The sequence below is a fragment of the Anopheles ziemanni genome, chromosome 2 (genome assembly GCF_943734765.1).
Source record: "Anopheles ziemanni chromosome 2, idAnoZiCoDA_A2_x.2, whole genome shotgun sequence".
In the NCBI taxonomy this organism is placed as follows: Eukaryota; Metazoa; Arthropoda; class Insecta; order Diptera; family Culicidae; genus Anopheles; species Anopheles ziemanni.
Genome location: NC_080705.1, coordinates 46,327,741 through 46,355,668, shown reverse-complemented (window position 1 = coordinate 46,355,668; position 27,928 = coordinate 46,327,741). Strand labels below are relative to the sequence as shown.

At 41.2% G+C, this 27,928-nt stretch overlaps 2 protein-coding genes across 2 annotated transcripts in view; one reads left to right on the top strand and one right to left on the bottom strand.

The window, feature by feature from the left end:
- LOC131293662 (host cell factor) lies at positions 1 to 9,718 on the top strand. The gene is made up of 10 exons (XM_058321738.1): positions 1 to 208; positions 1,078 to 1,782; positions 1,863 to 2,014; positions 3,472 to 3,802; positions 3,887 to 5,273; positions 5,319 to 6,675; positions 6,776 to 7,017; positions 7,123 to 7,687; positions 8,254 to 8,872; positions 8,968 to 9,718. Exons 1-10 carry the CDS (start codon positions 1 to 3, stop codon positions 9,144 to 9,146), a joined length of 5,745 nt encoding a protein of 1,914 aa, XP_058177721.1. The 3' UTR covers positions 9,147 to 9,718.
- Positions 9,719 to 18,128: 8,410 nt separating this feature from the next.
- Positions 18,129 to 27,928, bottom strand: part of LOC131282860 (xaa-Pro dipeptidase) — a 65,351-nt gene continuing 55,551 nt past the window's right edge. Inside the window, exons 6-8 of the mRNA XM_058312404.1 lie at positions 18,642 to 19,356; positions 18,427 to 18,578; positions 18,129 to 18,239 (exon numbers count right to left, since the gene is read on the bottom strand). Of these exons, the coding sequence (XP_058168387.1) occupies positions 18,206 to 18,239; positions 18,427 to 18,578; positions 18,642 to 19,356 (901 nt within the window). The 3' untranslated portion in view covers positions 18,129 to 18,205. The remainder of the gene's footprint in view (positions 18,240 to 18,426; positions 18,579 to 18,641; positions 19,357 to 27,928) is intronic.

The window sequence follows — 27,928 nt, the reverse complement described above, 5'->3', positions numbered from 1 at the left end:
ATGACGGCCAATTCGGATACATCTACTACTGAGTTGGCGTCGCCGGTACCACACAATGCAATACTTCGCTGGAAGAGGGTAACTAATCCCAGCGGCCCACAACCAAGGCCTCGCCACGGGCACCGATCTGTGAATATCAAAGAGTTGATGGTCGTTTTTGGTGGCGGTAACGAAGGAATTGTCGATGAATTGCACGTATATAATACAGGTAAGAAAAAAGAACGAAAGATTGTCATGGGTTGATTTTTATATTCATTCGATACTGTTGAGAGTACTTCCGTATCCTCAATATACTTCTTACTCGTGACAAATATTGCTTTATGCCATGTTTCTAATGGACTGTAAACAAGTTTAGCGAGAATGTTTTTACAGCCGATAAAATCCGACAACAGCGCAATCGCGTCATATTGACTAGATGATGGCGACCATATTGGAAGAATGGAAGGCGGCCATATTGGAAGAAATATATATTTGTCTTTCTTTCATCTGCTTCTGTTGCAGTTTACTTTTATGCAGAACATTGAAGTGTGGATGAAAAAGAAGATGCGAGATCTGCGGTACAGCAGATATCATTGTAATCCCTTCAGTAACGGTTTATAATACGAGTAGCCTGAAAACTTTCGACAGGAACTTTTGTTTGAAATCCTCAAATTTGAACATCAGTCTAAACTGTTAAGCTCGAAATTAATAGAATAAACTAACTAACTTGGAAAACAGTTAAGAGATTCATGCAGGATGCTTCCTGAATTGAATTATTGGTTATTTATCTAAGTTATGAATCAGTGCTGATAACTGCATAGGTCATTAAAAATTTTGTGTGTTCTTTTAAGGTAACTTTTATCAAAAACATTTGAGCAACGGACGTAATCAGCAACTTATTTTTATGATGATGACAACAAAGCCTTTTATTAGCATTCGGAAAGATGTGAAAAGCATATTTTTTACCTTTCCTAGAGTGCCATGAATAAACATTTTGGTTTGAGAGCGTAGCGAAACACTGAAAATATAATCTCCCATTTTTGTGGCAATAATCCTTAATTTAATTGTTTATTCCGTCACTATTCTTATCTATTTCAGCTACCAACCAATGGTATGTCCCTGCTACAAAAGGAGATGTTCCACCAGGATGTGCTGCTTACGGATTTGTCGTAGATGGTACTAGGATTCTCGTTTTTGGTGGGATGGTAGAGTACGGCAAGTACTCCAACGAACTTTACGAGCTACAGGCCACCAAATGGGAATGGAAAAAATTGCGTCCGAAACCTCCAGAGTCCGGACCACCGCCGTGCCGTCGCTTAGGTCATAGTTTCACGCTTGTGGGGGATAAAATTTACCTATTCGGAGGTCTTGCCAATGAAAGTGATGACCCGAAAAACAACATCCCCAAATATCTTAATGATCTCTATATATTGGAGATCAAAAATAACCAACTACAGTGGGAAATTCCTACTACGTTCGGAGAAAGTCCACCACCTCGCGAGTCACACACCGCAGTTTCATGGTACGATAAAAAGATGAAAAAGTATTGGCTTGTGATCTACGGTGGTATGTCTGGCTGTCGACTTGGCGATCTTTGGCTACTGGACACGGATACAATGTCCTGGACGCGTCCCCGAACAAATGGTCCACTACCACTGCCTAGATCATTGCACAGCTCCACGCTTATAGGAAATCGAATGTATGTGTTTGGTGGTTGGGTTCCGCTAGTGATGGATGAAGTGAAGATAGAGAAACATGAAAAAGAATGGAAGTGTACAAATACTTTGGCATGTTTGAATCTCGGTAATAATCAATTGACTCCTTAAAAGTAAATGGATATTGCAAGATCCATCTTATCCTTTTTTTTAACTTTATCGTTTCAGAATCTATGACCTGGGAGGAGCTTGATCTAGATACTGAAGAAGACAACATGCCACGTGCCCGTGCAGGCCACTGTGCCGTCGGAATACATACTAGACTTTATATATGGTCTGGTCGTGACGGCTACAGAAAGGCCTGGAACAACCAGGTCAGGGTGAGCTCTGTTATTCCTAATACGACATAGCCATTTGTATGCATCAATATAATATTACATATGTAAATTTTATTAAACGCTGGCTACCGCGTTTGGTGTTTTTGTTGATTTCGTACAATCAATGAAATTTATGTTCACAGCATTTGACGTAAAATTGCGCGTGCTGTTGCGGTGTCTTTGTTGTCTAACAGCTTAACAGCTTAACTTTTTCAAGATTCACGATATTTAAATCGCTGAAAAATCACGGTTTTTGCTCTAGTCTAGTCGTGTGTTGGCGTCTATTTTTGTGCTCCCTTTTTTCCCCATCCGCGAAACAAGTGAACAAAGTTAACAGTATTTTACTTGGACGTCAAACGTTTACTTACGGTTGAAGAGTACTACAGAAGCAGTTGAACGATGCTTACCTGGGCTCGAAAACGGTGTATGTATGGGCCGAGGCCGGCTGTACCAAAATTCACCACCACATTTTGATTACGTGGAGTGGCGAGTGTTGTTCGTGATGAATCTAAAAAATTGGAGAAGTTCTCTGTTAGTCAGTTAGATGCTTCGGAGAAGTAGTTTACAAATCTTCAAAATTAGATTATAGCTTTTCCACTCTACTTAGATTATAAATGTTTACTACAATTCAAGTTGTCTACACATTTTTGTATGAAAATATTCAGATGAAATGAGTAGTAAATGTGTTCTTTTCATAAACGTAATATCTATACACTATCAACGCTCAATAAACGTTCTGTTGAAAGTTTTTCATAAAATTCTTTTTTTGCATTTTATCGTGAATTTGCCTATTTAATTAAGTTTTCTAGTTTAAATTCAATTAAATATACATATATGTATGAATATTATCAATGGGAGAGTTATTAATGCTAATAAATGCTTTACACTGCAACTGCAATGTGCGTTGCGGACAAAAGCAAGCATTTCTCTCGAGCTTACATATCAGATATCTGCAGACTAGCAAGACCAGCTTGAAACGGTTTTGCTAAGCATCCAATTTGAACAAATTTATGTTTTTAAGTGGCACAACATCTCCTAGAATTACTAGGCTTCTATTCTTAGAGAGTAACTATGAACGGAAGACTGTATATACTATAGATCGGTGGTCAGCTGTTCGTAAAATCAGGAAGTGCCAGACTGGAGATTCGACATTGTTTCGTAATTTTTCCTCTAGAATGTTCTTTATTGATTAAAGAAAATAAAAATTCCTCACGCGAGAGGTTTGAGCTTAAATGCTGATTGAGAAAAGGGTAGCGTGATACTTTTGAGCTAGAATATTCTGCATAATGTTGCAAGATGTTTAATTTTAGTTACCAAAGTATTCAAGCAATTTAGCACATCTCTAGTCACGGCATGTAGTATGTTTTGATGTTCACACCAAATGACGCCTCGTAAAATGAAAGGGCTTTTGATTTGTTTGTTTAATGTCCTGGTACTATTTATTGTTTCACTTGACACAGGTTTGTTGCAAAGATCTTTGGTACCTTGAAGTTGAGCGCCCATCTGCAGCATCACGCGTGCAGCTGGTACGGGCTGCTACTCACTCGCTCGAGGTGTGCTGGCCAGCAGTTCCATCGGCGGCATATTATATTCTCGAAGTTCAAAAAATTCCCCAAGCGCCTCCACCACCACCCACACCTGTTGCTCAAATTCCACCGTTACCGGTTGGGTCGGCTGCACCATCAGCAATCATTGGCTCCGGTGCCGCTTCTAGTGCCGGATCGATGTCACCGGCACAAATGAATATTGGCGTTGCGGCAACAGCAGGAGAACCTTTGATTCAGCAACCAAGTAAGTGAATCTAGTCCATTAGGATTGGTATTGGTATAGCTCAGACATGTTTTCTGTTTATCTCACGATCTATTATTTTTTTAGTTATAAAACAACTACCTGTTCGAGCTGCTGGACCTGGAACACCAACAGCATTAGGCGTATCAGCAACAAGCATTCAATCACCCATACTTCAAAGTAACAGTATGACCACGCAAACAGCGATACTCAGTTCTGTTCACAACCCGACCACCATCGGACTGCAATCGCCTCCTACAAACAACAATGTAGGTGTCGTTTCGTCGTCAATACATAGTTTGAACCAACCGGTTCAAAGAATTGTCACCAAGGTACAGCCAGCAAAGCAAATTCAAACGCCACAAAGGGTTCTTACTACTTGTTCGCCTATTCTGCAGCAGCAACCCACACAAATTATTGCGACGCAACAACAACCGATATCTTCGCAAACTATTCAGGCGGCCGTAGCTCATGCAACGAATGTAACCACAGGTCAGAACCAACTTACGCAACTACAACATACACCACAGACAATTCGGGTCGTTTCGGCCGGTGGCACGTCTATTACAAACGCACAACAGCTTACCATAGGTGCCGGAACACCGATACGGGTACTCTCATCTACTGGGCAGCAGTTACGTATCGGGACAGCCGGTTCTGCTACCATCCAGCAGGGCCAGACGGCAGTCCTTCGAGCCGCTGGTACCAACGTAGTTTCCGGTAGCCATCTACAGTCTGTTCAGCAGCGTATCGTGAGTGCCGCTTCTGGTAACACATCCACAACGGCCACCATCGGTGGCAAACAAATTATTTTACAGAAACCAGGTACCATAGTAAGCGGTCCGGTAGTGGCTGGTGTTACAGCTACCACCGCTATCAATAGTGCTGCTACAAACCAGGGTCAGATTCTGACACTGGTAAAAACAAGCCAAGGCATGGCGATGCAAACTGTACCGAAGATGAGTGTGGTCCAGAAAGCCACCGGAACAATCGCGGGAGCACTACACCAGTCTCCGCAGCAGCTTATTACGTCAAATCTTATCGCCGGATCGGGAGGCACAGTGTTGCAACAGGCATCTGTCGCAGGTCCGGGTGGTGGTCAGAAGACCACCGTTCTCGGCGGCAACGTAGTGAAGTTGATGTCAACTGGTACCGGTACCATAGGAGGCAAGCAGATACTGATGAAAAATTCAAATATTGTGCAGGTGGGAAAAGTGGGTACTAACGCCACTGGAAAGCCAACGTTGGTACTCACGAACAAGGCAGGCCAACCAATACGCGGTAACCAGCAGGTAATTGTCGTTACGACTCCACAAGGAATTCGTACTGTGAGTGGAACAGTTACGTCGTCGGCCAGCAATTTTGTTACCCTCTCGACATCGCAGGTTATCAACACGATCAGTACCTCACGAGCTGCCAGTATAAGTGGCACGACGGTCCTTCAGGGGACATCGGTGTCAAGTGCGGGAACTGTGTCAGCTCTTGGGAGTAACGCGATTGCTGTTACGTCGAGTGGAAGTGCCACCACGACTATCGGTGGACAAGCTATAAAGCTGCGGGCCGTGCAGGGTGGCAAACCGATCACCTTCACTATGCCAGTTGCAGGTCTACAAGCTGCTGGGCAAAAACTGACGGGAACACAAATCATTAACATGCCACAGAAGCTTGTTAGCGGTAAAGCCCTCACAGTCCAGCTGACTCCTGCAGGTGGTCAGAAGACAGTCACTATCGTTAATTCTGCTGCAGGCGCCACTGGTGCTGGTGCTTCCGTGACCGGACAGACTGGCCAGAAAATCCTTATGCTGCCTTCAAAAACAACCACTAGAATCGTCACTCAGCAGCAGTATCAACAAATACAGCTACAACAGCAGCAGCTACAGGCTGCTCAACAGCAACAGCAACAACAACAGCAACAGCAACAGCAACCGGTGCAACAGTTGCCACAGGAACAGCAAGTGTCCACTGACGCAGCGTTTGCAGCGTTAGCAGCAGAAACCGGCATGATGGAAATGGATAGCGAAGGAATGGAACAAATGGATGGCTGTTTCGACTTTGATGATGGAAATTGTACTGAATATGTCCTGGAGGATACAGAGGCTGATAACGCCGTAACTCTAGAAGAGTTAGAACAGAAAATTCTACCACCAGAAGAGTTGCTACTGGAGAGCATTATGAATCTACAGGAGATGCCTGTATTTGAGCAGTTGGATGGTTGCGACGACATCCTTCCAACTCGTGATGACGAAGAAAAGGACACGTTTTCGAAGAATTATTCTTGTACCCCAATGACAAAAGTACGGTACACTAAATTAGGCTTATATGGTGGCGCAGTGAATATTACTGGTGCCGTTAACAATGGTAATGGTGCAGAAGATAACGCCTCGATGATAGATAATACCATACCGGATAATAATCAGCACCTGAATGAGGCCGAAGGCAATCAGCTGCCGGTAACAGACTCTACAGAAGGGGGACAAGTTGATTTTCCAACCGACACAATCGAAAGGGACGAAGATGGTGAAGGGTCGATGGTTGAGCAGGAGGAAGAATCCACTTTGAATAACCCGAATGAAGAGCATTTGGGAGCGACGAGCAACAACGACACTGCGATAGAGGACAACTCCATGTTTGTTTCAACGGTTAATGAAGATATGCCAGCCGGGGCTGTGTCAGAGGGTTTAAATGTAGAAGGACACAATGTGGGATCCGAGGAGGAACCCACTATTGCAGAAGTGAACGAAAGACACAGCACGGATCAGACGGATACGAATACTTCGATACCATTGGAAGGCGTAGAAGATGAGCCTCACCAAAATCTCGGTGCTCTGTTAGATGATAATACATTAAACGAAACATCAAGTCAACAACAATACGAAGTAAGTAATAATCCTTTTACTTCGAATATAAAATCGAGCACCATCTCAGGTCAATTGGCTTTAACCCTCATTATGCCCGATATTGGGGACCTTATTTTAGATGCCTTTTGCGGATCATAATGAAGAAGGCACCAAGACACAGCAAGAACAGATTCTAAATGATAGTACAGGGGAAGGCGACGGGTCTATCATCAGCGACAGAGTACCACAAGCTTCTCTTCGCAATCCAACAGCAACGGAAACGGAAGCCGCAAATATTCTTACTACTATTAAAAGCGCTGACATCCTTTCAATTCAAAATGCCGAACTTTTGGCCAGCGGAAGCGCCAACGAGAATATTATGTGAGTGTAAACATCAAATCCATCGGGGATGAGCTACTGTTGTCTTAACTCTTTTATGTTAATTGTTTTGTCTTCTTTCTTTGCATATTATAATCCGCAATTAAGCTCGGGGGTTGCCACTGAGATGCTCCCAACGGACGCCGAAAATCAATCAATAACATTCAAAACAGAATGTGGAGATGTCACATCGGCTGTAAGCGGTAACATGATGACCCTAAGTGATGGAACCACCTTCGTGACAAGGTTGCAACCTGCCGGAGATGTAACTACGCACAGTGTGATTCCGCCTGTCGTTAAGATCGAGGATAATAAGACGTTTACTACTGGCCACTTGGATGCATTGGCCGAGGCAGCTGCTTCGGCTACCTCTGCTCTGCCAGTCGACTTGATGAATAGCTCGTTATCGACTGGTGGCTTAATGGGCGATTTACTTTCTTCGCCTACATCCAACGTGGCACAGCAGCAACACCCAACGTCGATAAAGTATCTAGAGACTGAATCGAAACCGTTTCAGCTTTCTTCACCAATACTCCAAACGGCGGGCAACCCTCCGGCAGTAAATAATGGGAATAATGCAATGCCAGCAAACAAACAGTTAATTGCTACAAATGCAGCCAAGGTCAATGCACGGGGTGTAACAGTTGGAAAACTCAAGGATGAAAAAGTTGAAGTATGTATCTTATTTTTTGTCTTATATTTATATACTAGAGTTTTTGTAAGCACAGTCATATTGTGTATAACAAATTCAACTAGTATTGTAATAATTTTATGTTTTTAGTGTTTAAAATCAGAAGCTTGATTAGCGTTTGGTACAGTATTTTTAGGGAAACTGGATGCACTTAACATTTTGTTGACGGGAGACGAAGATCTTCGTCTATTTTTCACTCAACGTTAGATCCACGCATACCATTGCATAATTGAGCATTTACTTGTTTCGTTCGATTCGTCGTTTCCGTTTCGATCGTTCGTTCGTTACCGATTTATAAAGAAAAAAAACAATTTTGTCACAAACAGGCGATTGTGAATCGACACTCTTACTGCTTGGTACATCAAATCGTAGAATTATTCAAAAACGAAAACATTACAATTCAATGCACTACAAGGTCAAATTAGAACAAAGGATACGTACTTATAGAAATGTCAACTACTGGTTAGTAGTTGTAATTTTTAACATATAACAGGTGATATTAATTCTTGAATTGTTGTGAAATCTCGATGTTTTTTCTACTATTGCAGCAGAAGCCCATGAAACCAAAAGATGAATCAGAAATCTGGCACACTGTTGGTATATTCAAGGCAGTCAATCATACCGTATCAAATTACATTGATGTAAATGAATGGGACAGTTCGGTCGACGGTGAAATGCTTACAGCAGACAACATACCGAATCTGTCCGAATTGAAGCGGATAAATCTGGAGCCTGGCTGTGCGTACCGGTTCCGAGTAGCGGCTATTAATAGCTGCGGTCGTGGCGAGTGGAGCGACGTGACTCCTTTCAAGACTTGCCTGCCAGGTTTCCCAGGTGCACCATCAGCAATTAAGATTTCTAAGTCACCCGAGGGTGCGCACTTGTCCTGGGAGCCACCACCGTCAACTACCGGCGACATTCTTGAATATTCAGTCTATTTGGCGGTCAAGTCGCAAAATGCGACTAAAGATAAATCGTCCTCCCCATCGGCCGCACAGTTGGCATTTGTTCGTGTATACTGTGGGTCAAACAATCAATGCACAGTGGCGAACCAGTCGTTGCAAACGGCACATGTTGACTTCACCTCCAAACCGGCCATCATATTCCGTATTGCTGCCCGCAATGACAAAGGTTACGGACCAGCAACGCAGGTCAGGTGGCTACAAGGTGAGTAGTGTTACGGCAAATCAATTAGCCAAGCCTAGAATTTCTCTTTTCACATTTTCACATACTATTTCATCTGATTTCCATTCTCGCAAAAGATCCACAATCTTCAAAGACTGGGCAAGCTGGTGGAAGTGCTGGAGGCCAATCGCAGCCCGGAGTTGGCGGGAAACGTTTGACTGAAAAGTCAATGGCAGCTGGACCGAATAACAAAAGAATCAAGATAAACACGGCCTCCAATCCAACGATAATGGTGTCTCCACAACACAACCAGTAGGTAGTCAGCATCTGTGACACTGGGGCATGTTATTTATCTCTATGAGATTGATTTTAAAGAGCACAAGATCGAATACAGTGCTGCAGAGAACTAGTGGGTTATATATAATGCAGCTGACGAAGGGAATTATCAGCTTTTATATCAAAAAGTAACGAAGCAATTCGTATAACTACATGCAAACAGACGGAGTCCTCAAAAGAAATAAATATACACTGTTGGTAAAGCATGGTTACCCAACGATCGGGATCGTTTATCACACATCAATCGATAAAACGTTTCGTAACGTTTAACGCAATTTTGTATAGAATGTATTTTAAGCAATATATCTAACGCATATTACGTATATATTCCGAGTACCGATTCTTCACAACCCGCGCTTCACGATAGATTTCCCTTCCGCATTGTTTCAGTCCGATAGTAGAACGAAAATATCCACACCTACACTTAAAGATGGATCCGTGGACATACAAAAAAATCTGTTCTGTAATAATAATGTGCTTTAGTGTCTGTTTAGGTACAAAGAGTCCCTGGCCTGAAGATTACATCCAACGAACATATATCGCAGCTTTAATCCGAAAACCGAACCGAAACCACACCATTCTATCAGATTTCACAGAGTCTGGTAGATTGATAGCGATGCATATGTATTGACGATAAGAAGGGTATAGGGTTCAGGTACATGATGGGAAAGGAAATTACACGTATAGGAACGTCCCAAATTGTTTCCCCTTCTTCCATTCATATGTATAGTTTTATAACATCGTCAGATGGTATAATGACATTTATAAAGGGTGTTTAGATATAAACTCGTGTCAAGAAAATAATAAAACATGGGAAACGCGACTCGCAATTCTAAGAAAAGAAAACCAGAATCGTGCTGCAGATACACATTGCGAGAGAATTGCGCATACCAACCGGTCGGGAGGCTATTCAAATATTAATTTCCCATTTTTCACTTCCTAATGAAAGACAGCACAAAATCGAGCATTACAGTAGAGAAAATTATAAAATGATCGATGAGTTGCACATGTAATAAGCTAACGTATGAAAGATCGATCGATCGATTATCAGCATGTTGTAGGAAAATCCCGAACGCAAAAAAGTGTACATACATTTTAAATGAATATGATTAGTACCTCCAATAGAGCGTATAATAAGTGAACCCGTGACTGAATTTGTGTGAATGGAACATTATCACTTCATTTGGTTATGTTAAACGCAGTCTTCATCACATGATTTTGTGGTTTGCGTTTGGGAAAAAATTGTCAAAATGGTAACTCAAATAAATAAGATCCCATCGATTGGAAAACAACAGTAATCTTTATGGAGAGTTTATTGTCATTTGCTGACTGCTTGCTTACGATATAACGAAAAATGTTAATACAACATAGTCATTTTTCTATTTTATTATATGTAACAGTTTTCATTGCCCATCAACATGGTTTGACACATGTATCTACTGTAACCAAATCAATTTCGCTCTGGGGGATACTGCGTGACATGTGACAAAAATTATGTGTTTTATAATACTTTAACTATGTCCCTTTCCTAGACAGTAGTCAGTGGTGACTGTAAATTCAATAGATGGGCTGAAACATTAGTTTGGTTATTAGAGCAAGAAGAATTACTTCAGTATGTTAAGTTGTGGTGCGTCATTAGAGATGCGTCTAAGCAATGAAAAATGTCATGGATTTTCTCAGATTTGCTACAAATATATGCAATAATAGTACTTGTGAACAACCTTTGTAGTTTTTTTTCTTGGTCCAGGCGACGGCATGCGATGAAAACACATCTTCAACAAAAGTAGTTGCAGTAGGAATATGCCTCTACGGCCACCACCACCCTCCCCCCCCCCCCAGCCCCCCGCCACCCACAGAGGCTCCAACTCCATAATAACGGCCCGATAATCTACTTTTGGTACAGCATTATGATACACGGGAGAACACAGAGGAATGCAATGAGTGATATAAGTACCGAGTAAGTAGAATCTTACCAATAAATTTGCCGGTTTAAATCATATCTATTGAATCCCTAAAGAGTGAATAAGCATGTAAAAAGAACTTCTCGATGTACCACATCGACGCAACATACGCGTCGAGACTTTGCACGAAATGTACCGACGCCGCAAAGTCATTTTTTTGCTGTTTTCAAAGTATTGGAGGTATTCATGATTTTCCGTCGAAACCTACCAGTTTTAACAACGCTGTTCCATACAAAAAGTACTTACAGCCGCTACCGGCCAGCTCTGTCGTACGCTCCTCGAACTTTGTCTTGTAAGCCCGATCGTTGGCTTCTGTGCCAATACGTTCAGCTTTCGCTTCGATTCGCTCGTCTTGTTCGTTGCTGAACAAGGTGGCTAAACCAAGCTAAACAACTGGCGAAGGTTTAAAGAGCATCGAAGTCAAGGTGTATAGTTTTGGTATCAACCAAATAAAAAATCAAAGATCGTCGTAATGGCAGTAGAATTGACCAATTTGTGTATTTGTTAAAGATTTTTTCAAGTGATTAATGATGCGTATGAAAATTATTACTTCGATCAATTCTACTGCCATTACGACGGCCATTATGTTTTTATTTTTTTGACACCAAAACTATACACCTTGACTTTGATGCTCTATAAACCTTCGCGAGTTGTTTAGCTTGGTTTAGTCACCTTGTTCAGCAACGAACAAGACGAGCGAATCGGAGCGAAAGCTGAACGTATTGGCACAGAAGCCAACGATCGGGCTTACAAGACAAAGTTCGAGGAGCGTACAACAGAGCTGGCCGGTAGCGGCTGTATAATAATGTATTAGGTTTTTGGAGTTTTTAAATATACCATAACCACTATAACTTTAAACAATAAGTGTGAATGTACAGATTTTTGTACATCATAACATAAGGCCCAAATTGGCCAAATCAAAAACATCTATTTAGTTAGTATTTTTAATGACCACTTGTGGCATCTAGTACTGCCTGCACCACCAACAATGCACGATGGAGCGAAGCCGGGATAAAAATCAAAAATTCATTTTTGGATTTCAGAAAAATTAGATATGTTTTCTTAAACTACAAGATGAAACTAAGAACCTAATGACCCAAAAACTAGAGCCTCTGTTCTTCCAGGTTCTGAGAAACATACTTACTTACTTATGTGGCGCTACAACCGCTGAGCGGTCTTGGCCTGACGAAGCTCCATCCGAAACCGCTCACGGTCGCTCGCCACGCTGGTCCAATTCCGTATCCCGGCTTTATTGGCGGCTTCGTCTACGCCATCCTTCCACCTCAATTTAGGCCTACCACGCCTCCTCTGTCCTTGGGGACAGCCTAAAAGGACTTTACGGGCTGGGTCGTCCGATGCCATTCTCATGACATGACCAGCCCACCGGAGCCTGGCGAGTCTAATTCGCTGTACGACAGTAAGGTCGCCGTACAGCTCGTAGAGCTCGTCGTTATAACGGCTCCTCCATTGTCCCTCCTCACATACGGGGCCAAAAATCCTCCTGAGCATCTTCCTCTCGAACACGGCTAAGAGGGTTTCGTCAGATTTGGACAGAGTCCATGTCTCGGAGGCGTATGTGAGCACTGGTACTATGTATGTTCGGTATAGTCCCAGCTGCGACTGTCTTGACAGGTATCGTGAGTGGAAGAGATTTCTCAGACTGTAATATGACCGGTTGGCTGCCAGCACCCTAGCGCGAATTTCATCTTCAATGTTGTTGTCGGTGCTGACCTTTGACCCAAGATAGGTGAAATTTTGGACGACTTCAAAAGTGCGTTCACCTACTTGTACGTCACCCCCGCGTAGGCTTTCGGCAATTGTTGGCAGGGCCGCTGATGGTGAAGAACATACCGTCAAAGCTGCGCTCTGAGAAACATACCGTCAAAGTAAAGATTTGTGAAAATATTGCGTGAAAAACTGAAAAAAATCCATCAACTTTGAAGGTCTGTAACTCCTATAATGGCGGAATCGAATTTCAAGCACAGTTTTGGAAAGGTATATTATCATGCTTTAAAATTGTTGACAGTTTAAGTAAATTGAAAATGAATGTCCCAAAATATTAAGCATTGTTTCGCAAAACTTTTGGAAATTTTTTCAATTTTCTGTTTTTAACCTTACGCCATCGCTAAGGATTGTGAAAGATTGTAATATGATGCATACCCACTTATAGTCTAGAATGTTTTGCAACAATAAATGATGGTTTTTTTTGCATATACGCGCGAACTTTACCTGTTTTTTTGAACTTCGTATGTGAAGCTTATAGTTTATCACCTACTAGGCGTCTCCATCATGCCATATGCCGCATCGTGTGTGGTAAGAAATATTTGAAATTCTCATTCAATGAAGTATTTATTGGTCGATAAAAATATGAAGCAGGGTAGTGGTTGAACATCACGTAAAAGGGGAAAGACAAGCCAAGTCAATGGCAAAGAATGAAATTTTTGGTTTGCTTTGAATGCATTAGGTCGCTTTTTCTTGTTCTAAAGCTCACAAACCAATCTTTTTATACCCAAAATTCCTATTAATAATTCGATTCAGATATCATCTGGATAAACTTGATGTCCAAAAGTGTTAGGTTTTGCAGGCCAATTGTGATCGAGTTTGCGAGAGAGTCAAAAGAAAAAGTTATGCAAACAGTAGACGAAATCAAAAGCCAAATAACCAGGTTAGTTCCTTATACAATTCAGCTAAATGAAAAAAGTTATGTGACGGTAAACTATTCATTTTATATGAGTTTAATTGATAGAAAAAATTAGCATATTCAACCGACACTCTGTCTATGCAAACATGGTGCAAAACCAACAGAAATGAACAGTGTAGAGCACTTAGAAAATGGATTTATTCCAAATCCTGAGAATTTATCTAATGGAATATCTCCACTGCACTGTTGGATGAGGTTTTTCGAATGCTTGCTTCACATTTCGTACAGAATTGAATTTAAAAAATGGAAGGTTACTCAAAATTATAAAAAACATGCACAATGATCGAAAAAAATTGTTTTGGAAAAGATGTACAAACATTTGGTGTTAAAGTAGATGAAGGCAAATGGGTGGAAATAGTACGACGGGAAACGTTTGTCGTGGGCCTTATTCAAACATAGAAAAATTGAGCGATATTTTGCAAATAGAAACAGAATTTATAGAAAGGTTTCGAAATATTTTAATAGTCATCAACTGTTCTTCTTCTTCTTCTTCTTCTTGGCGTAACGACCTCTTGGTCATGCCTGCCCGTTAAGGGCTTACGAGACTTATTTCCCTGTTGTACGTGGATAGTCAGTCCTCTCGTACAGGGGAGGGTCCGGTCTCGGTTGGGATTCGAACCCACGCCGTCGAGGTGGTGAGCCCCGGCGCTCATGGGCCGATTTTCTATCGGGGGGCTGTCGCGGACCCCCTCATCAACTGTTCACAGCCTTTAAATCCAAAAACTGTTAGTCTATATTGCAAAGACACATACATGTTGTACATACATCATTACAATTGATACAAAATGCCTTATACTGTCCATAAAGTTCTTGCGCATGTAGATGAACTAATTGTAAATGCCCCAGGTCCATTGGGATCCTTAGGAGAGGAAGCAGCAGAAGGTAGAAATAAAATATACAGAAGGGATAGAAGAGAACATGCCCTAAAATGTCACAAGAATTCAATATTAAATATCAATATTAATGTTTATAAACAATAAACAATATTAAAGACATTTTTATGAGAGCATTACAATCATCCGATCCATACATTTCAACAATATATCTGTCTAAATCGTTGAAAAATAAAAAACAAATCCCATACCCAGACGCAGTAAAAACATTCTTCGTAGATTACAGCTCCTCAAATAGTAACAGAGCCAATTCAAAACCAAGAATATGATGGTACAAGCTCAGAATAGTTCAGAAGTTTTGTCCGCGTTAAATATCAATTATTTTCCAGATAACAATATTTTGAATGAAAGTTTGTGGTAAATTTAGTTTGTTTTATATTAAACTAAAAAAAATCTTTAAGTTAATGTAAAAAAAAGATTGAAAAAAAATGCACCCATAGAAAAGTAAAAAAATATGTGGTTTTTGCAGTGCCACCTGGCGGGATTGTCCAGAAACATCATAATTTCGTGTAATATAATAGTATTACACGATATTACAATGAAAAAATTGCAAAACATTTGATTCCGAATTTATCCCGGCAATTTGCTCTTTTTGCTCCATAGTGCAATGACGGTATACTATATCATGTATCTGGCATCGCGGATTTCAGTTCTCTTTTGTACCTTGGCATTGGTCGGTCGCTGTAATTGGACATGCTCCACTATAAATGTGGTATGGGATTGAGGTCCAGTGATTTGGGACGATGTTTTGGTTTGCTTATATAGACATTATTCAATGCTAGTACCGAACATACTAAGCGAGGTTTGTATCGTTGTCCCGCTGGAGGACGTAGTCACGAAACAAGCTCAATTTCTTAACGGTAGGTTATTGGTGATGTTTCAGAATGATAAAATAATCCATTTTCTTGATTCATTGATGAAGATCATAGTTCATTCAGCTACACTTAAACTACATAGCACAACACTATTTTCAGCGTTCAATGCAGAGAACAAACCCTAATTTTTACTTTTATAAAATACCTCACAAAGTGGATGGCTTTTGTTTCTGCTTTAGCCTGGTGTGTACTGACTTTATGGATGTAGTGCATGGGGTTGGTATACATTTCCTAAAAAGGGCCACATGATCAAAAGGAAACCGAATGCGCGCGCCGGATACCTTAAACTATGATTTAATGTTTTCAAAGTATTATCCTTTTTAATTGAGTATCAATTTTCTAGTAAATCTCTATTTGAAAAAAAAACGGAAAATTCAAATCGCGAAATGAAGCATCCACCTCTACAATCTACTCTTTGAACAAAAGCGCTCACAAAAGGCTCGGAAAAATGACTGCCGCTAAAAGGTGCGGCGAACGGTCTAATAGGTGCGGTCAACCCGCAAAGGGTGCTCCCATTATCTTACTCGGGGTCCACGCCCGAGCCGCCTGTCAGGTGACGTCGCGTTTCATGACGGGACGTCGCGCTGTAGTGTGGACCCCGAGTTAGAAGGGTCTGTCATCTTTTTAATGCTTTGGATGGAGTTGCTAAACGGCGCTCGCGCAGTCTTAATAGCTCCGGCGATCGTATTAATGTTTTGGACGGCGTCACTAAGCGCCTTGGCCATCGCTAGTGTTGGGTCAAGTATAGATTTTCAGTAAGCGGAGCGAAGGCTCACCAGCGCAGCGTTGTAAAGCGTTAAGTAGATATTGAACGCAACTATTGCGGGTGAAAATTACAATAGCATAACTAAACAAAAAAATTTGTGATTCTTTTTATACATTCATGACTGTGCAGTGCACAGGTTGCTCAGGTGGTCGAGACGCCACTGATATTAAGGTATGCGCGATGACGAGATGGTGTTCTGGTGGTTTTGCAAGGAATATTCGTCGTCTATTCGTCAAGAAAAAAGACAATAGGTACTTTGAATTGAACACAGTAAACCGTAGGAAAATTATTTTGATACGTATACGGTTTGTACAATCATGCGAATATTCCTTAACACGTTAACCGCCATGTCAGTCCCTGGGGACAGACGGTGAAGTTTCCGTTCACGCCACGTCGGTCCCTAGGAACTGACGAATCCATGAGTCTCGTCAATCGATCGGTGTCAGTCCGCCAGCGTTGGTCCATCATGTCGTGATCGCCAGACATTATTTCTTCTATTTTTTATCTTTTTTTATTACTTTCTTTTCTTTTTTTTATTTTTGCACCACCGAACTCATCAAAGTCAACCACAAGACTACTTTTTTATTACTTTCTTTTCTTTTTTATTTTCGCACCACTGAACTCGTCAAAGTCAACCACAAGACTGTCCTCTTCAAGGTCTACCACAAGACTGTCGCCCGCAATCGAGCTCGCGCTTTATCAGCTCGCCGACGCCGGTCCCTCTGTCTTCCTCTTATTCGGTCCTTCTCTCTCAATTTCGCCCGTTTTTTGGCTAACACCCGCGTTCCTCTTCCTATCTCTTTCTCTGACTCGGTGCATCTCTTCCTATTTCGCCCCAACCACTACACATCAGTATCAGTCCGCCAGTGTGTTTCATGTTCATGCACTCTCTTCGTTTCTGTCTTTCCACTTCCGAGCCACCGAGTGGCGTAAACGGAAAGTATCACAAAATAGGCTAACCCCTGAATTGTAAAAGTAGGCAAACAGGGAGGTCTGCAGCAAAATCTAAATGGCCCAAAATCATTTCATCATCATACAAGCTTTGATCGAAGAGGATTGTTCTATCACATTAATGGTTTTGCAGATGAATCAACGCGAAGAATTTTGCGTTGACATGTCATCTATATCAATTTAGAAAGATATCGGAATTTTACTGCTCGAAAAATGTTGGAAAATGAATAGTTTCCTTTAAAATAATTAGAAAGCATTTCTCTTGAAATTCAAAGAACTTACCAGCTAAACAAAAAATATTCGAAAATATTGATACGTAACGGAAAATGCAAACCACGAAATGAAGCATCCACCTCTACAATCAACTCTTTGAACAAACGAGCTCACGAAAGGCTCGGAAAAATGACTGCCGCTGAAAGGTGCGGCGAACGGTCTAATAGGTGCGGCCAACGCGCTAAGGGTGCTCCCATTATCTTAGAAGGGTCTGCTATCATCTAAATGCTTTGGATGGAGTTGCTAAACGACGCTTGCGTTATCTTAATAGCTCCGGCGATCGTATTAATGTTTTGGACAATGTCACAAAAGACCTTGGCCATCGCGCTAAACAGTGGTAAAAGGTGTATTCTGATGTTTGTAATTATGCTGTTTAATGAGTTACCATGGTGATGTAAAAGTTTCTTTATTTACGTATTCAAAATGTTCCCACAAATTATTATACAGGGGTACTTTATAGAATTATCAATGCATATAATCATTTATTCAAAGGGATATAAAAACAATATTGCAATGATTGAACTCTATAATAATAAAGAAAAAACCGTACCCTCCACCCTAAAGTATTTATTTTTAACATCTCCAACTGTTTCTCAAACCGTCCGGTGCCGTTGGCTATTCATTTTGTCATCCAGGCTTCAATTTCCTCCACCCTTGTGAAAAGAATGAAACAAGAAAAAAGAAAAACTGGTTATTTGCAAAGCTACGTTGAGCTAGAGACTGATTTTCTTGTAGTTTGAAAACGAAGGAAAGGATAGTCTCACAGTGTTTTTTCAATTCGATAATCTCAGCGAAAAATAATTTGTTGCCCAACGTATTCAAGGTTAGATCGCTACTTACGTTCTTGGAACAAGCGTGAAGTTCTCTATGCCTGTTTCCGTGATCAATACATCATCTTCGATGCGCACCCCGCCAAAATTGCGGAAACGATCCAGATTTTCTTTAACTAGAAATTTACTCATCTCAGGATCCGCATACGCTTTGTTGAGCAGCTGAAAGATGCAAAATACTGTTAGTGTAGCAAATGTAGATGTCGGAAGTCGAAAAACGCTTACCGGTTCAATGAAGTAACAACCCGGTTCGATGGTCAAATACATTCCTGCCATCAAGGTGCGTGCCGTACGTAGACGATTGATGCCCGCTTTGGTTGCTCGTTGCGGACAATGTGGCAGATATCCGCCAACGTCATGCACATCCAGCCCCAAAAAGTGCCCAAGTCCGTGGGGTTGGAAAATGGCATTCAAGCCCGCTTCCATCATCTCCTCTATGTCGCCTTGCAGCAGTTGCCCCTTGCGCATCTCCTCGAGCATCACTCGGTTGGCCAGAAGATGCATATCAACCCACGAAACCCCCTGCCGTGCAGCACCGCAAACTGCATTACGCGCGGCCAGAACCGCGTTATAGATCAACTTTTGGTCGGCAGTGAACTTACCATTTGCAGGAAAGCTACATGTAATATCCGCGGCGTATCCACCATAATTGGCGCCCATATCAAACAGGCACATGTCACCATCGCGTATGGCGCAGTCGTTAGGAGAGCCGGCGTGTCCGTAATGCAAAATAGCCGAGTTTGTGCCGACCCCGCAGATACAGGTGTACGATACGTGGCGGCAACCACCAACCGCGTAAGAATAGCGTAGGAATTCGGCTTCCGCCTGGTATTCGTACATACCCGGCCGTATCGCCTTCATGACCGCCTTGTGCGCCTCTGATGAGACGCGTGCTACATATCGCAGAACTTCTATTTCAGCGGGAGACTTTAAGACGCGGCTGAAAATGATCCGAAATAAGGATGAGTGAAAGGTAATTTTTAAAAATATATTAATATTTAGTTCATTTAATCCATGACCAATGTACCCCTTTAACAATCGATTCGATAATTTCATAAAAATTACATTTATATGATACAATGATTAAAGACTATCAACAAATCTTCATCCGAATCTATGATATGATTGATTATTATCCCTCCTACAAAACGGTTAACATAAATCATCAACATGTTTCGTTTTTTGCGGTATTCTTCTTCGCCTTGGGGTCACGACTGTATGACTTGTCGTACTGTCACGACTTCCCTTTGTATACGTGGATAGTCAGTCCTCTCGTACTAAGGAGGGTCCGGTCACGGTTGGGATTCGAACCCACGCCGTCAAGGTGCTGAGCCCCAGTGCTCATACAACGAATTTCTAAGCGGCGTTAACGATCGGTTGTCGCGGTTCCCTTTCGCGTTATTAATTATGCTAATTAAAAGTATTAAATATTTAGTGTGGACTCATTTTGTTGGTCAGTTATTCAATGCAATGTTTGCCACGTGGGATATAAATCTAATTAAATACTAGATCACAATAAACGAAAGCAGACCGAGAGGAATCCCATTACAAAATCGAGTTTGTTAGACTTTGTAATCGTCGTGAGGAAGGAATGGAGACGTGGTAGTTAAACAAGATGCTCGAGCAGTCAAAAACAGACTTGGTACGGTTAAGCGGGTCAATTTTAACCACGTGCGTTAAACAGAGGGGCGTGGGGGGTTTCTCCCATTTTTTTGGGTTTTCCAGGTAAATTTGCATTCGTTTTCTATTTTAATGTTATATGAAAGTAACTTAAGCATGTTAAAAGTAGATTCTTTTCAAAAAATATTCCCAATTGAATCTGTTCGAATAACGAATTTTAATCAAGATCGCTTTGCCATATGATCCAGTCAATTGAAACTGCAACCCCTTTCGGAACTTTCTTACTAAAACACGGTGGTTAACACCTGTTAATAATTTCTTATTCTATATTGAGTTTGAATATCTAAAATTCACAAACAAAGAAAATTGTGCACATCCCATTAATATTAAGTCGGTGGCGGTAGAGCATCGAGAGCCGTTTGCATGCGCTCCACCAAATAACGACGCAGTTGCTTTGGATGAATCTTCATTTTGTATAATACATCAAACTGCAAAGTCACCACTTTCAAACCAAGTCGTCTTAGATGCCGTATTCGCATAACCTGAGGGCCGATCAGGTAATTGCCAGTGCTATCATAAAATTCCGGTAAGTGCACCAACACGGCCACGTTAATATTCCTTTCCTTCATCATATTTATTGAAAACACATTACCCATCTCAGCGGGATGGAAGATGACATCGACCAGATAGATTGAGTTGACGGGCAAATGCTGTAATACTGCAAACTTGGTAATACATTCCGGTCCTCCAGCAAGTTCTTCCAGCTCGGTTGTGACATAGTTAACGATACGCTTAATGCGTCCATCGTAGAAAACGGCCTTTGCTGAATGATCTCGTGGCAGCAAGGGACCATCATACGCTGGACATTCTAGTGTCAGTCCAGTATCAAACACCTTCAGTTTACCGCGAATATTGTCCAGCCATTCTGGTGGCGTCCTCGAGTGCAGTGCGTCGAGAAAGTATGGATTGAAAATGCGATTCACGAAGTTGAGCGGATACCGTTCAAGGCACAGGAAACCAAATACAATATGGATTATATCAGCAGGATGAAATTTGACAAAATTTAAATCGATGTACATACTCAGGGTGTCAAAAAATTTGTCTGCATTAACCGGTACGTAGTCCAGATAGGCGAATGGACAAAAGAAAGACTTCAGGCTAGCACATTCTACCTGGCTGAAGTTAGCGATAAAAAACTCACTGCATCCGTTCAATATGTGCCTGTTACGAAGCCGAAACTGTTCGCAGTGGCGTACTATCGTGATAATCAGATTCTGTGACCTAACTTTGACGCCTTTTGCTTTCATGTATCGTTCGATGGCTCGCTCGATTAGCGCGTCCGAATAGCCCAAATTGGTGAATGATTCCACTATTGCACCGAGGTCATCCTCTGACAACGCATGTATATTCGTATTGAGCCACCGTGATTGGGTTTGCATAATACGGTAAGATGATAATTTACAATCTACAAGCGTTTGAAGTACCTTTATCGAAGCATCCGATCCCATCTGCCACCAGAGTTGCTGGACACGTTTTTCCAATACTGTCAAAACGGCCCGCCTACTGATCTTCAGATGAGGGAGAATCGCAAATATTAATTCCACATTCTGCTCTGTGATAAGCTTTTCCTTATCGATCAGTCCGCACCAGAACTTTTCCGCCATTTCGTGTAGTTGGGATCTGGCGAGCACTTCGATCGCATTACAACATTCCTTTACCGAAAGTGCGTTCTCCGAACAACGATAAACCAGCTCGTTAGCCAATATGTCGATGATTTTGGACATTTCCACGCAGCTTCCTAGCGCATGCAGCAGTTGTAAAATTAAGCTCGAGTCAGCATAATATACGGTACAGTTGATAAACCGCTCGAATGTCGCGCTTTTTCCCAACGTTTTCAGTTCATGCTCATCGGCAACCTCGAGAATTTTTTCAACAACCTTGTTTGCGATTTTTTTATAGTATACACCGTTGGGCATGTTTTTCTCCATCGCATCCAAGATTGTAACTACACCGTTGATCGACGTATCCATAAATTCCATGTCTGAATCCTTCCAGCCATTGGTAGCCTGCAAGTAATTTGTAGCATTTGTAATTTGCAGCACATCTGTTACTGGGTGAGATCGCGTTCCAAAGATAGTATCCGATACAAAAGACGCAAATTCGTTTTCTCCAATCTTACGAACGACTACTGGCAGTTCTTGAATATCGCAGCCTTGTTGTACAAGTATCATAACATTATTCCTCACTCGTTTCTTGACGTCAGTTGATTGACTATTTGCATTATTATTCGGTGTTCTTGTTGGAGGCTCATCGCTCGAATCTTTCGATGAAAATTTGCACACACGGTTTTGGAACCGCGGAAAGAAATTCTCTGTTGATGTACAGATAACTCCAGCCAGTCGATGTGACGACAGAGAACTCCAAATGCAACGAGACATCCTGAATTATTATGTAAAAGAAAAAGCACTCTGATTTCACAATGTTGCAATTTGGGAAGCTTCTTAACCCCTGCTGACGGACCAAACAATTACTGCATAAAAACAAGCTTATCTGAATACATTTCTTTTGCAAAGATCAACCAATGATCGAAAACTTAATCTCTCAACTGTACAAGTGCATGTGAAAACAGTGCAATGGTTGAAGCAACGAAGTTTATTTACCACAGCTGCAATTGCAGCAACACACCTTAAGGTGTGTTGGACGAATCGGGATTCAGAAGACTGGAAGACTCGATCGCTTGACCGATTCTACAGGATTGGATCCCATTACACGGATTCGGATCAGTTTTGATTCGCTTGGGTTTGAATCACATTTGTTTGGGACTCGATTTGGTTCAATTCCGTGGAGTTACTCATTGTAACCAAGACCCGATCTACATTTTTAACGAATGTTTTTTGTTTAAAATATGACTCTCCATTGAGAATGTCTAAAGAAAGTGTTACAAATAAAAATCACTGTGCCCGGTTTTTAATGCCTATCGATATACATCGTTTCCATCTGTTACTCCACGGTTAACCTTACCGTCCGTCCACACGGCGCTGCGACAATTCTGCGACCGGGATTTCTGCGACCGATTTGTGCTCACCGGAAGTGTCAAAGTAATCAAAAGTAGCCCAAGTCGGCCATCTTGCATGTCAAAAGTGTCGCAGAAACTCCCGCCGGCACTGGGTCGCAGCGTTGGACAATCTGGCCAACGTTTTCGTCGCAACTTTCTGCGACATTACAAAAATACCGTTACAGTCTGTTCCCGAGTTACGCGGATAATTGGGACCAGAGAAATCCGCGTATCTCGAATATTGCTTGACACATAGTTTATACTAGGAGTTAAGAGATCGAGCTCTTGTGTACATGTATCATAGAATATTCAAAAATTTTCTTTGTTCATTAATATGAATGCAATGCAAGCGTATTCAAACAACATAAATTACAACAAACGAAATAAAAAGCGTAAGTTATGCAAATGTGTAATTTATATATTTATTCGTGTGGTTGTTCATCTCAGGAATTTAAATCGATGTAATAAACCCAATCTACTGTCAAATTTTGAAAACCGCGTATCTCCGAATCCGCGTAAGTCGAGAACCGCGTAACTCGAGAACAGACTGTATTCGTATGTAAAAATGGTCATTGTCGTGGTTTGTTCGACGAGAAGGAGTTTTGATATAGTAAATAAATATACTGGCGTACTAATTCATGTTTCTATTGCGTTTTTTAATTTACTTATTGTGTTAAAATGAAAGAATGTAAATAATAATTGTCATGAAAATGCATATAGCATATTTTTATTATTCTAGAAAGTCAACAGCATCAATGTAAAAACAAGTAACGCCGGTTTGTTCGACGAAAAGGAGCTTTAATATAGTAAATAAATATACTGACGTATTAATTCATGTTTTTAATCCGTTTTTTAATCAACTATTGTATTAAAATGTATGAATGTAAATAATAACTTCAATGTAAATGCGCCCTATGGCATATTTTGGGGAATCATTACATGGCTAAGCATTCTAGAAAGTCAAAAACATTAATGTAAAAAAAAGTAAACGTTAAAAGCATAGTTTTGGAAGCGCTTAAGTATTGTTCAAACTTTTCAATATGTCCGTTATCCGTATACGTTTTCTTTCGACTAGAAAGAATTTTATTCTGGAATTTATTTTTTGTTTACAAATAACATAAAAAAACAAACGTAATAAAACCGATACCCAAGTCGATGATCAAAAGCACTTCTATCGACTTTAACGTTGGTTGTGTTCAATTTTCTCGGAACGCGATTGTCAAGTCCGTGTGCGCGTGCAAAATCTGTTGAAACGTAGTAAATAGTGCGTTCAACGCTGCGACCCAGTGCCGGCGGGAGTTTCTGCGACACTTTTGACATGCAAGATGGCCGACTTGGGCTACTTTTGATTACTTTGACACTTCCGGTGAGCACAAATCGGTCGCAGAATTGTCGCAGCGCCGTGTGGACGGACGGTTACTCGGGGTCCACACTACAGCGCGGCGTCCCGTCACGAAACGCGACGTCGCCTGACAGGCGGCCGAACTCCATACAAAAAAAATGTCCCACAAATCGCGCTAGTGTAGAAACAGCGAAAAACGCGACGTCACGCTAGTTCTTGTCAAATGTCAATTCGAAACGATAACAAACCGACGCTGGACAAAACGTAAACAAACCGAAAAACAAACGCGAACAAAACTAGCAATATTCTCCACGAAACATCGGATTTTTCGTTGTACTACTTATTATTAGCATTCACAAATGAAATTCAGTTATCAAACTCCGTTTTAATTGATATTTTTACCAAAGTGTTTTCAGGTGCCGAAACGTAAACAAACTGCTCTCAATAAGTAGGAGATGACGGAGAAATATATACCTCCTACGGTGGGGCAAAATATCGTCGATGGTTGTTTTAGGTGGTTTTCTCAGTGAATTTCAAATGTAGAAGCAGCAAACTCACTCAGGGTGCATAAAATACGTAGCTAAACAAATATCATGCATTACTACCTCAAAATTCAACAAAAAATTTTAGCCGAGTTTGCGTCCCAATTTGATACATATTTCCACATACTCCCCTACCTCTGTCGCGCTTGGCTTGTGCGATTGCTCTGCCGAAACTGGGCTACTTTTGAAACGGGACGTCGCGCTGCAGTGTGGACCCCGAGTTACACTGTACAACCAAAGTTCCCAGCGAACGGTTTTGCTCGAATCAGTTCATTTTACAGGCGAGAGGTAGGGAGAATCCAATCTCCACGAAACTCTACTGTGGACAAGATCGAGATAGCTGCTATTGATGCTATGCCATGACTCTTTCTTCCTCATTGGGTCATGCATTTGCTGTTAACCCGGAATAAAAACCGGTTGAAGGTGTGCGTGAAGCGGAAGGCATATGCATTGTATGCGTGTTGAGGATTCTCTTTCAATGCTTTCTGCTGTGTGCAAAAAGAGCATGCCTCAAATGTGCTATCTTTTTCACTCTTATTGGACCTGTGTTTGTTTGTATGTGTTATGATTTTTTTTCTATGTTATTGGCACAGCTGATTGCTGAGCAATGTAGCGGTCTCCAGATTTACAAGCGTTCGAAATTAGTAGCAATCGCTGGACGGTTCTGTTTGTTTCAATAATGTGAATGGCGATTATTAACCAAAGGCTTTGGCTCACTTCTTTGAACCGAAATCCGATGAACCTTTACTCAAGCTGACACGAGCATACGTAAATTGAATTTACCTTAATCAACCCGTACAACATGCATACAGCGATTAACGGATTTATTGCGGTTGTTGTGCTAATGTGATAACGCAGTACTACCATATTTCAACCCATTGCAATTCATACATTTTTAATCGTTATTTTAATGTAGTTCTTTCTTTCATTCAATTCTATAGTAAAACGTACGAATAACAAAGAAAATGAAGAAGGAAAACGACAAATAAAGAAATTACTTAGTTTCATGCAAGCAATTTCATTCCATTAGCTTCACGCAATTTCATTCCGCAATCAAAACAATCCCCATGCATGCATCGAACACATACACCATTCATATCATTGACTACGAACAGCTGTGAGCGAAACCATCCGTGCTTACACCTGAGCGGAGCAAAGTAGTGCGCCATGATGGGAAGGAGAATGGAACGTCATGGAAACGATGTCCATTCCTCCTAGGTTAATATTGGATGTTAAACCTCGGGCATCGCCAACTGACAAATAGCCCAGAGTGATTATTGCACTGACTTATCCTATCGAGACAACATGACGACTAAATAGTAGAAAAAGACGCATTGATGAGAATTGAAGACGAGCTGTGAGAAAGAGTGGGGGCTGAGCATAGTAGCGAGCGGAATAAGAGAGCAACTATGTTTTTGCTCTTTTTTTGCCTGGCGCGCTTGGTGTGCGTGTCACCTCTGACTCAACGTTGTGTGCGTGTAATCCGACCCCCCGTTAAGCGGAAATCGGGGGATCCGAAAGAAAAAGGCAAAAAACTGCTCGATTTTCAGTGTACCGCCGTTCGCTGGGTTACTTCCCAACCAAGGTGTATAAATTAGAATGTGAAGTCGTCCAGTGTGAAATGACATTTTATGACTTGACATAACAATTCTGTGGTAATCATATGGGTTTTGAGGGGGGGTATCGGAAAAGCATTGGGCTTTTGACATAACTCTTCTCAAATATGGCACCCCTTCCAAAGCGACATAAAAGGTTCATCCAGACGATGGCAATCTTTTCGTCAATCTTTCGCACACATTCAAACATGGTTGTCAGCCATGTGCAAAAATGGCGAATTCTGTCCAGACGATGGCAATCAATGTTCATCAATGTTTCCAACAATGTTCAAGGTTTCTAAACATTTTTCATGGCATATAGTTATCTTGTAAAATATGTATCAATAGAAAGTAACAACATATGGTAACTAGTTAACATCACAAAAGTGAATTTAATTAGTGGCATGATTGTAAAACTGAACCAACACTTGCCCAAATTAAACTGACTCGTTCTAATTAATAATTTACTTAAGGTTCGTACAGGATATAGCTTAGCTTCGTTACCTTGTTGAATGCCAAACGGATCGCTGTCAACATTGCTCGTCAATGTTTCCAGCTTATCCATCGACCCATGGATAGCTCGTCAATTCGCTCGGCAATGTTGCTTGGCACACACATACAGTCAACGAAATCGTGTACGAATACGGTAAACGTCAACATTGCCGAGAAACATTGCTGTCGTCTGGATGAACCTAAAGTCACATTCTATATTTATACACCTTGCTTAAGCAACGTAATTACCAAGATGATTAAATACTGAATAGGTGACTTTTTAGGAGGTATTTTTTTAGAAAATGGCGACCGTGGCTTTTGACAGCATGGTGATAAACAGCACAAAATGTAAACAACTATGCGAGTAAAGAGAAGGTACGTGAGGTGAAACTTCGATACATTTCGTCGAAAAATCGGTAACCCACTACGGCCGACGGCTTCTTAAACATTTTCCATGCGAACAAAACGGAAGCAATTGAAGAATCGGTTTGTTTGGTCCTCGAGTGTTGTAGTTTGTTTATCTTCTAATGACGATTCCCGCCAAATTTGAGTATCAGCATACTGTCAAAAGCTATTTTTTGATTTTTTGCAGTGTATACGTCAAAATGCTCTACATTCCGCTACCTTATATAGTGTGTATTTATCTTGGTAATTACGTTAACGTTCAACCTGTGGTCACAGCTTTCTTTAACCGTCACCCGTTCAACCAAACCTACATACGTAGACGTTCAACCGGACTACCCGGGTAGTCCATACATTTTGTATGGGAGACTCCGTTTTCCTGTACTTAAGACTTAATAACTTTTTATCTAGACGTCGGCTCGATTTGAAATTTTTAGTGAAGATACTTGAAGGTGTTTCTCAAA